Source organism: Colobus angolensis, unplaced genomic scaffold (genome assembly GCF_000951035.1).
Source record: "Colobus angolensis palliatus isolate OR3802 unplaced genomic scaffold, Cang.pa_1.0 Scaffold4, whole genome shotgun sequence".
Lineage (NCBI taxonomy): Eukaryota > Metazoa > Chordata > Mammalia > Primates > Cercopithecidae > Colobus > Colobus angolensis.
This window is the reverse complement of record NW_012117376.1, coordinates 15,578,578-15,588,894: the sequence shown is the minus strand read 5'-3', so window position 1 is coordinate 15,588,894 and position 10,317 is coordinate 15,578,578. Positions and strand designations below refer to the sequence as shown.

Sequence of the window (10,317 nt, the reverse complement as noted above, 5' to 3'; positions counted from 1 at the left end):
GGATGGATGGATGGAGGGAAGGATGGATGGATGGAGGGAAGGATGGATGGATGGAGGGAAGGATGGATGGAGGGAAGGATGGAGGGAGGGATGGATGGATGGAGGGAAGGATGGATGGATGGAGGGAAGGATGGATGGATGGAGGGAAGTATAGATGGATGGAGGGAAGTATAGATGGATGGAGGGAAGGATGGATGGGTGAGTAGATAGATGGATGAGTGGGTGTGGGCAGTTGGATGGATGGATAGATGGTCTCTGACTACCCTCTGATCACAGGAATGTGGCCAGGAATGGTGGTGCTTAAAAGACACACATTGAAACGGACTGCTAGAGCCCTGGACCCTTTAAACCGTAGGCTCAGCAATGAGTTTTCCTGCCCAGCTCCCTGGCACAAGACCTCAGTCATGAAGCAGCTTCTGGGACTATAGTCCCATCTCAGTCGGAGTCCCAGTCTTGTTCACTCCGGTCTTTGGCTGAGCTCAGACCAGAGCCCCGGTCAGAGAATTAGTGTGCAGCTGGTGGTGGCCAGAGTGTGCTGCCCAGAGGCCCTTTATGCCTTCTCTTGCAGAGTAAACATAAAGTTAATGAGCAGCCAGGCTCCCTGCCCTCAGGGCACACTATAGTTGAGGCTTCATGGGAAGAAATGGCCATGAATTATTTAAAGCAACTCGGAGCACTTGATTTTGTAGGAGAGAACTTTGAATAGAAGAGGCTTTGCTCTCTGCATTTGATCTTCCCAGTGAAGAGCCTGGAGCATCTTTGACCCTGGGTGAAGGCTGGGCCTCTGGCAAGTTTGGGGTTTTGAAGAATCTTCTGGTAGTTCTCAACCTTGTTGGCATGTTAAAATCACCTAGGGAGCTGCAAAGTCCTGATGTTCAGACTGCACCCCTGACTCAGAACCCCTGGGCATGGGGCCCGGGCCACACATGAACCTCTTTGGGATTTCCGCGTGTAGTCAGGGTTTGGAATCACTGACCAAAGACCTTCACCCCTGCCTGTACCTTAGGAACACCTGGAGAGCTTTAAAAATCCCATGTCTAGCCTCACCCCAGGCCAATTCCAATCTGAGCTTTTAAAAAAGTTCCTTCCACGGCTGGGCGATGTGGCTCACACCTGTAATCCCAGCACTTTGGGAGGCCGAGGCGGGCAGATCACGAGGTCAGGAGATCGAGACCATCCTGGCTAACATGATGAAACCCCATCTCTACTAAAAATACAAAAAATTAGCCAGGCGTGGTGGTGGGCACCTGTAGTCCCAGCTACTCGGGAGGCTGAGGCAGGAGAATGGCATGAACCCGGGAGGTGGAGCTTGCAGTGAGCTGAGATCGCGCCACTGCACTCCAGCCTGGGCGACAGAGCGAGACTCATCTCAAAAAAAAAAAAGGAAAAAAAAAGTTCCTTCCACAATTCAGTTGTGCACCTGGGGTCAGGAAACCACCAGGTTAGACCAGTGTCCAGCTGGGGTGGGCCTGGGAAGGTCAGACAGTTCAGACTGGTCACACCTCTGAGTGTCACGGCAGGAGACAAGAAGAACAGGGAGAGCTTTGGTCACTTTGGCCTCCTCTGGTCCAGTGCTCTAAGTACCTCATCTTCTTTAGCCCCCATCTTACAGATGATGAAACTGAGGGTCAGAAAGGCCCAAGGTCCATATAGCAGCAGGTGTCAGAGCGAGGACACAAATACTTGTCCAACTCCAGATCCAGTGGGCTGGCCTCTGCTTACCAGCGGCCAAGTCACAGAGGGGCCTGGCTTGCCTGAAACCCCTCGCACGAGTGCTCAGATGAGGCTCCTGCAGGCGGCAAAGGAAGGAACAGCCAGTGCCAGGCAGGGAGCCAGCCTTCGAATATCCTCTCCTTTAATCCTCACAACCGATCCAGGAATCATTATTCCCATTTTATAGATGAGCAAAGTGAGTCTTCAGTAAAGTGAAATAACTTGCCCACAGTCATCTAGCTCCTAAAACACAGAGCTGAGATTCAAACCCAGGCCTCTCGCCACTCTGGGCTCACTGCCTATGGGTTAGCTGTGCTCTGCAAGGAACAGTACAAATATTTTTGTTAATACTTTAAAAAAATAAACCCTGGTCTTGCACCCCAGTTAGCTCCTTGCACCTCTGCTTGCTGTGATTTAAACCTTTTACCAGTCGTCTGCCAGCCTGCGCTGTCTTGTGTTTTGTTTTAAAAAGCCTTGTTTTTTATCTTTGCATCTGCGTGTCTCAGTTGTGTCTTCAAAGAGGCACTGGTTTATAATTTCCTCTTGACCGCAATTACTTAGCTTGGGGCCAACCCGCAGTGGAAATAACCTGTGGGAGGCGGTCTGGAAGGTGCAGATGCCAGCTCTGGTGTGTGGCATCCTGAGGTCTCCCTCAGATGTCTGTGTTCTCTCCAAAGTGTTGACAACTGGTGACTCTGACCCAGGTTTCTGAGCCCTGACACTCCTCCCCTGCGCCACACGCTTAGTGACGCCGAGCAGCTGCGGGGCCTGTGGCTCTGCTCGGGAGCTAGGCAGGGCCCAGAGCAGACCCCCGCCTGCAGCCCGGCTGCTCTGCAGGTGTCCTCAGCACTCCCCCACGTGGAGCAGGTGCCCTGGCATGTCACATTGTCAGCGCTTCTCTATCTGCCACTCAGTGTGGGTCCTGCAGCCAGCCCACCAGCCCTGGGCCCTGACAGTAGAGAAAAAAGGAAAAAACAGACCCAGGAGTGAGCAAATGTTCCTTGAGCATCTCCTGTGTGTCGGGCACTGGCTGGGGGCTGCTGGTGGTGGCTTCTGCTGTCACACGGCACTCAGAGTCTGAGAGAGGGACCGATATACAACAGAAACATACGCCAAGTAGGAATGGCACCATGTAGAAGGGTGATGGGCCCATAGTAATGGCAGTGGCGGTGCTGGTTTAAATTGCAGCATTCTCTCCAAGGAAGGGACATTCTGGAGGAGGTGGAGTTAGCAGAGTCAGGGCTGGAGCATGCAGGGAGGAGGCCCAGCACCAGCCAAGCCCCGAAGCAGGAAGAAAAATGCAGCCTTCAAGAATGTCACCTTTGCAAAGAGACTTTCCCAGACCTCACTCTGCAAAGTACAGCACTGCCCCCATCCCAGCTTTTTGTTTTGGTTTTGTTTTGTTTTTGTTTTTGAGACAGAGTCTTACTCTGTTTCCCAGGATGGAGTGCAGTTAGTAGAGATGGGTTTTTGCCGTGTTGCCCAGGCTGGTTTCAAGCTGCTGGGCTCAAGTGATCCATCTACCTCAGCCTCCCAAAGTGTTGGGATTACAGGCATAAACCACTGTGTCCAGCCCCTCCCCGCCTCCCCCTGCATTTTTTAATCTCATCCTCTCACTTTGTTTTATTCAAAATGCTGATCACAAATTGTACCTCTGGGCCAGTTGTGGTGACTCACACCTGTAATCCCAACACTTTGGGAGGCCTAGGTGGGTGGATCCCCTGAGGTCAGGAGTTCAAGACCAGCCTGGCCAACATAGTGAAACCCTGTCTTTACTAAAAATACAAAAAATCGCTGGGGGTGGTGGCACACGTCTATAATCCCAGCTAACACTTGGGAGGCTGAGGCACGAGAATGGTTTGAACCTGGGAGGCGGAGGTTGCAGTGAGCCAAGATGGTGCCACTGCACTTCAGCCTGGGTGACAGTCTAAGACAGTGTTTCAAAACAAAACAAATTGCACCTCTCGTGTACATTTGGTTTTGTTGGGAATTCTCTGCACTAATGGGTGAGCTCCCTGAGGCAGAGTCCAGGCTCCTCTCCAGCACACCTGTAGCCCCAGTACCTAGTACAGCACTGACACCAAGGAAATATTACATGGCTCCTGAAATATTGGAAGCCAGGAGGGTACATGAGTGAAAAGAGGCCAGTGTGGGTGAGGTAGGGTGTGAGAAGGGAGGGGCAGGAGACAGACTGGAGAGGAATCATAGGGGCCAGTAATTATTGGGGACTCGCTCTGTGCTGGGAAATAGGCCAAGCCCTGCAGGCGTATCTCATTTAATTCTCACAACCCTTTGAGGCAGTTAATGCTCTTATCCCCAGTTTACACGTTAGGAAACTGAGGCACAGAGAGAACATACAACCTGCCCAGTGTCACACAGCGTGGAACTGGTGGAGATGGGATTTGAACCTGATGAGTCTGTGCCCCAGAGCCATGTCCATAGCATCAGGTCCACCCTCAGAGTCCAGATCGTGGAGTCTTGGCGGCCTCTCTGGTCTTTTCACATAAGGGCACTTGGAAACCACTGCAGGTTCTAAGCAGGCAAATGATATGATCCAGTGTGTTAATTGCAGAGTACAGAGACCCCCTGGAGAGTAGATTGGAGGGGTGAGAGTGGAGGCAGAGGCCTGGCAAGGGCCCCAGAGGACCCCAGCCATGGGCCAGGCCCCACCAGCCCATGGAGTCTGGCCTCAAGGCTGTGTGAGCAGCTTCCTTCCTCCCCTGGGTCCCCAGGGCTCCTGGGACTGACAGCAGTGTGACCCCCTCATGTCCCCGACATCCCAGAGTCTACAACAGCATCACCTCCCTTCCCACCAAAAGGCGTGGCCATCGGGTAGAGGAAGAAGCAGAGCTCTGGACAATGTGGGATCTTGTTTCTAGGCTGGTGTGGCTGCATGGCCTGGGACAAGCTGCCCCTCCCGTTTGTCTGTGTAGGGTGCCACAGCCCAGGTGCCTGGCTTGCTGTAGGCATTAAATGAGGAAACGTGTGACAGAATACCGTAGAGAGCAGCTCTTAATTTTCTGCAGGTTCTTTTTGAGAAACTGAGAAGAATAGATGGAACCTCTTCCCATAAAGATGCACATCCACTAAAAAGTGTTGGGTGCAGTTTTAAGGGCCTGGACCCCTGAAGCCCGTCCACAGGCCAGCTGGGTTTCTGGTTAAGATCAAACAGAGGGCCGGGCGCGGTGGCTCAAGCCTGTAATCCCAGCACTTTGGAAGGCCGAGACGGGCGGATCACGAGGTCAGGAGATCGAGACTACTCCGGCAAACACGGTGAAACCCCGTCTCTACTAAAAAATACAAAAAAAACTAGCCGGCTGAGGTGGCAGGCACCTGTAGTCCCAGCTACTCAGGAGGCTGAGGCAGGAGAATGGTGTGAACCCGGGAGGCGGAGCTTGCAGTGAGCTGAGATCCGGCCACTGCACTCCAGCCTGGACGACAGAGCCAGACTCCGTCTCAAAAAAAAAAAGATCAAACAGAGGATATAATGGAGGAGGAGGAGGATCACCTTAAAATATTTTTTAATGTTTTTTAAAACATGGAAGATTTTAAAGACTAAGAGACTTGCCCTGGGGAGCTGCCGTGTGTCTGAGCCTCCCAGTGAATAGCAGCCCCTCGTGTGCCCTGGCAGGCATCTTGACCAGCAGAAATCAGTGGGCCTCCTTTGCCTGGGATGGAGGGCTTGGCAGAGCTGCCCTTGCTACTGTCTCCAAAATGTTCATTTTCCATCCTTTCCCCCCCTTCTCTGTGCCCTCCCACGCCCCTTCTCCCTGCCCAATCCCCACCTTGCTCCCAGGCAATAGAGACCTACTTGCTGAATGTCTCTCCCGGGGGGCTGACCTACATCGCCGAGTGGCGAGGGGGGATTCTGGACCACAAGATGGGGCACCTGGCCTGTTTCTCCGGGGGCATGATCGCCCTTGGCGCCGAGGATGCCAAGGAAGAAAAGAGGGCCCACTACCGAGAGCTCGCAGCCCAGATCACCAAGACGTGCCACGAGTCATACGCCCGCTCAGGTAACCCTGCAAGGGGAAGGGGCAGCAGGAGAGACTGAGGCTAGACACCAGGAAGAACTGGAAAGACCAGCAGCAGTGAGTGAAGGGAGCACATGGCCTTAGGAAAGCCTCCTGTTGGAACTTAGGTAGAATCTGAGAGATGTGCTGTCCAGGCTCCGAGGCTGTACCCTGAATGAAAGGGAAACTAGTACAGACGCAGGAAGCGCTTTGCGTGTACCCGATGCTCTTCTGCCCTTGACACACATCATCACTGAACCTCACCACACAGGTGAGGAAACTGAGGCTCAGAAATTACTTGGCCAAGGTCCCTTGAGAGGGGCACGGAGTAAAGGATCCTCCAGCTCTGGAGGCAGAAACAGCAGCTTCCTGAGCCCAGCACATGTCCCACCCTGAGTCCCATGCCTTTGATGAATGTGCTTCTGCCTTTCCCCCGGCACCCTTCTTAGAGGGGGTCTCACTGCCTCCTGCTCCCACCTGTTTAGTCGCCCTCTTTGACCCGTGACCACCGGAAAGCCTGAGAGCTTGGTCCTCCCCACCCACCACTCACCAGTGAATTGTCAGATGCTAGAGTCAGAGGTCACATTTGAGAGCCTGAGCCTGGCTCCTCATTCTACACAGAGAAGCGGAGTCAGCCCAGAGGGGGAAGTGACCCAGGCCTTCTGATGCCTGGTTCCACCCCGTGTGCAAACTGCACCCCTCAGAAAAATCCCCAGCCCCCATATGGTCCCAGGAGACGCCCGCTGCTCCAAGTGGTAATCCCAGTGTTGGCTGGAGGGGACAAGCCAAGATTTGCAGTAAAAATTCCAGGCTCAAGTGCCACTCTGCCACTGCCAGCTGGGCAGCCTCTGTTTTCTTATCTGTTCGATGGGAATAATGACACAGGTTTCAGAGTGAGGCACAGGGTCCCATGAGAAAGTACTTTGGCAGCCGCCTTCTGCCAGCAGCACTGCAGCCACTTGCTGACGGTCCACCGCAATGTGTCTGTGCCCGCCGCAGCTGAATGGGGTCTCCTGGAGCTGTTTCCAGGAAGTCAGAGATTTGCAATGGGTCTTTAAAACTGGTCGTCCATTCTCTTCAAAGAGCTCACTCTGCCAGGGCCATAAACAAATAACAAATCTCAGGAATAATAAAAAGCTCGCTATTTGTCTGAGACAATCAGCCCAGACCATAAAAGACAGCCGCTTAATAGAGCATATTGTTCCAGCCAGCCTCGGCTTGTCCCGTGGACGCCTGCAGCAGTGGCTCCTGCCTTCACCGCACTAGCGACTTGGCAAAACGACTGTTTTCTGATGGCCAGGAGCTGCTACGCCATTTGAAAAGATTGGAGAGGCTAGGGTCTAGCTAATTCCTCTTCCCTGAAGCCCTCCGTGGAAGAGTGGAAGTCCTGCAAACCTCTAGCCCCTGCCTCTAGAGTCAAAGCAACCCAGGGCCTCTCAGGGTTTTGAACCCTGGCGGGAGGGAAGAGGGCTTGCATTAGGAATGGAGCTGGGGACTCGGGTGACCTGGACAGGAGGGACAGGCATTAAAGGTTGAAGGATCTGGCCCTCATACCCTACATGTTGGGCCTATGAGGGCCAGACCCAGGAGGGAAAGAGCACCACCCTGGGAGAGGCATCAGACACATCCAGGGTCAAGTCGCAGCTCAGCCACAACTCGCTGTGTTACCTTGGGCAAATTACTTAGCCTCTCTGATCCTCAGTTTCCGCCTGCGTGAGAGGGATAGTAGCAATGACCTTACTAAAGAACCATGTTTTAAGAATTGAAATAGTGTATTAAAGCACCCAGCACAGCCTTTGAAATCATAAGCGGTGACTGCAGAGGTGGTTACAATTATGGCCATACAACAAGAATGACAGCACATTGCCCCAAAACAAAACAGTGACAGTAACAGAACCCAGGCTTCCTCGGGCTTTCCTTCCTCCGCTCCCTTTGGGGAAGTAGGTGCATTCCTGGGTAATCTTTCCTCCATCTCCACCTCAGCTGTTCCCAAACTCTAGAAGTTCTGGGAGGTGTTAAAAGGAATTTTCTAAGAGAAAGGGTCCCGTGGAGACGCCTCATTGCATATTAACATATTAAAGGATCTGATAAATCCTGCGGATGGGAGACTCACTTTGTTTAACCCTCGGTTCCCCAGATGTGTTGAAACCCGAAACCCTCTTGGCTGAGGTCTGGCTAACCTCTTGCAGAGCTATTGCCTCCAACTACACAGTCGTGGAACCCCGCCCAAACCTTCACCTACCCAGACTGCTGAGTAGCTCATTTGGACTCTTTGAGTCCAAAGCTGCTCACATTTCGAGTCCCTGAGGGTCTTGTTTTGTCCAGCCCAGGCCAAGAGGGAAGCTGGGCATCTGCCCGGTGCAGCCCTTTGCAGCAGTCCAGGCAGGGGCGCCCCACACCCACACACCCCTGACATCACCCTGGCCGCGGGCTGGAGGCGACTGACATCTCTCCTGGATCCCGAAAAGCAGGAGGTGGGAGGACTGACCTGGGCCCTCTGCTTGGCTCTTTCCCCAGACACCAAACTCGGGCCCGAGGCCTTCTGGTTTAACTCCGGCAGAGAGGCCGTGGCCACCCAGCTGAGCGAGAGCTACTACATCCTCCGGCCAGAGGTGGTGGAGAGCTACATGTACCTGTGGCGACAGACCCACAACCCCATCTACAGGGAGTGGGGCTGGGAGGTGGTGCTGGTGAGTGGGCCCCAGGGATGGGCAGCCAGGTGCCAGATGCCACCTGAGAATTCACAGACAGGCTGGGTGCTAGGTGCCCTGGCTTGGGCACGGAGTGGCAGTCCAAGCCACATTGACCTCTGGCCACAGTTCAGAGTGCAAAGGGTCAAGGTGATGGTTACAGAGCCAAGAGTTCCCAGCTGGGCAAAGTTGTCCTGAGACAGGACAGGGCAGACTTGTGAAGAGGGTTATGAGTGCCCATGGCCTTGGGGCCTGGGACCAGGCCTCAGTAAACTTAGGGGGTCAGAGGCTAGGCAGCTGCCTAGAGCACCACGCGGGCACCACACGGCCACCACTGTCCCAACAGACGCTTTCTTGATCCCGAAGCTGGGCAGCTCGCCTCCGCCTCCCTCCTCTTCCCACAGGCAGCCCAGCCCCAGGGAGCCCCCACCCTAGTCTCTACTGGCCCTCGAGGCCTACCCTGCCCTCAGCCCCCAGCCCCACACCTAGGTGGAAATTTAATGTCTGTCTTGGGGGAGGTGTCAAAGGCAGGTGTGGGGATTCCAGAAGGTTCCCTGGTGGATGCTGAGCCTTCTCTGCCCCTGTCTCCCCAACCACCCCCATGCCCACTCCGAGCATTGCACTCAGACGGGGTCCGGGGCATGCTCAGGTTCACTGGCCCTGTTAAGTCCACCTGCTTCCCCAGGACCATTGCTCTTGGCCTTCAAGCATCTTGTGCTCCTATGTCCAGTCCACAGACCTCTCAGTGGGTAGAAATTGTATTTATCAGCCTATAGGCAACATGGCGAAACCCCATCTATACAAAAAAATACAAAAATTAGCCAGGCATGGTGATGCACGCCTGTAGTGTCAGCTACTTGAGGGGCTGAGGCAAGAGGATTGTTCGAACCCCAGAGGTTGAAGCTGCAGAGTGAGCTATGATCACCCCACTGCCCTCCAGCCTGGGTGACAAAATGAGACCTTGTCTCAAAACAAAAAAAAATGCATTTATATAGAAAGATGAATGGCTTGGCCCACTTGCCTCCAGCCCAGGGGCCGTCTCTCCTGAGAATCCCTGGGGTGCCAAGTCCATCCCCAAATCCCAGCCCATGGCCATCACCAGTGGCCTCTCTTCACCTCTGCTTACCACTGTGGGTGAATCTGTGAGACCAGCCTAGTCCCCTGAAACACGAAGAGAAGCTTCCTGTAAGTTCAAACCAGGTGAAGAGCTCAGGACAGGCAGCCCGTCGGGCCAGAGCTCTCAGGCGCTCTCAGGACCACACTCCCTCCAGCCTGGGGACAGGTGGCTAAACCCTGAAAGAATAATTTGATCTTCTGTTCCCACAAACGCCAGGAGTCCCCAACCAAGGGGTTGGGATGCTGTCTGCTTTCTAGCTCCAGCCTGCCAGGCATGCACAAGTCTTGAGGGGCCTTTCCTGTCCCGTGTTAAGGCTGTTTTCCTCCTGCTCTTCCCCTTCCTCAGGCCTTGGAGAAATACTGTCGGACAGAAGCCGGTTTCTCCGGGATCCAAGACGTGTACAGTAGCACCCCCAGCCACGACAACAAGCAGCAGAGCTTCTTTCTCGCGGAGACACTAAAGTGAGCAGCGTGGGCTTTTCCTAGGGATGGACAGGTGGGCGGTTGGGGGCGGGGGTCTGCAGTCCCTCGCTTCCACAGTCATGTTCTGTGGTCACAGGACGGGAGCCCAAGAGGGGTGAAGGGCTTGGGATCCAGAGGGCTGCACCCCAGGGGTGAGCCTTGGGCCAGGCCGTTTTCTTGGAGAGTGAGACTAGGCTGGAATCCAAGTTCCCTAGGGATGCACCGTGTGATACCGCAGGTTCCTTCAGTTTCCCACCTATCTCCGCAGGTTCCTTCAGTTTCCCACCTATCTCCGCAGGTTCCTTCAGTTTCCCACCTATCTC

At 54.1% G+C, this 10,317-nt stretch overlaps 1 protein-coding gene across 2 annotated transcripts in view; it reads left to right on the top strand.

The window, feature by feature from the left end:
* MAN1C1 (mannosidase, alpha, class 1C, member 1) overlaps positions 1-10,317 on the top strand; it is a 187,260-nt gene that overhangs the window by 173,549 nt on the left and 3,394 nt on the right. For both annotated transcript variants that reach the window (XM_011955624.1, XM_011955623.1), the window contains exons 9-11: positions 5,510-5,729; positions 8,244-8,416; positions 9,879-9,994. In XM_011955624.1, the coding sequence (XP_011811014.1) occupies positions 5,510-5,729; positions 8,244-8,416; positions 9,879-9,994 (509 nt within the window). The remainder of the gene's footprint in view (positions 1-5,509; positions 5,730-8,243; positions 8,417-9,878; positions 9,995-10,317) is intronic.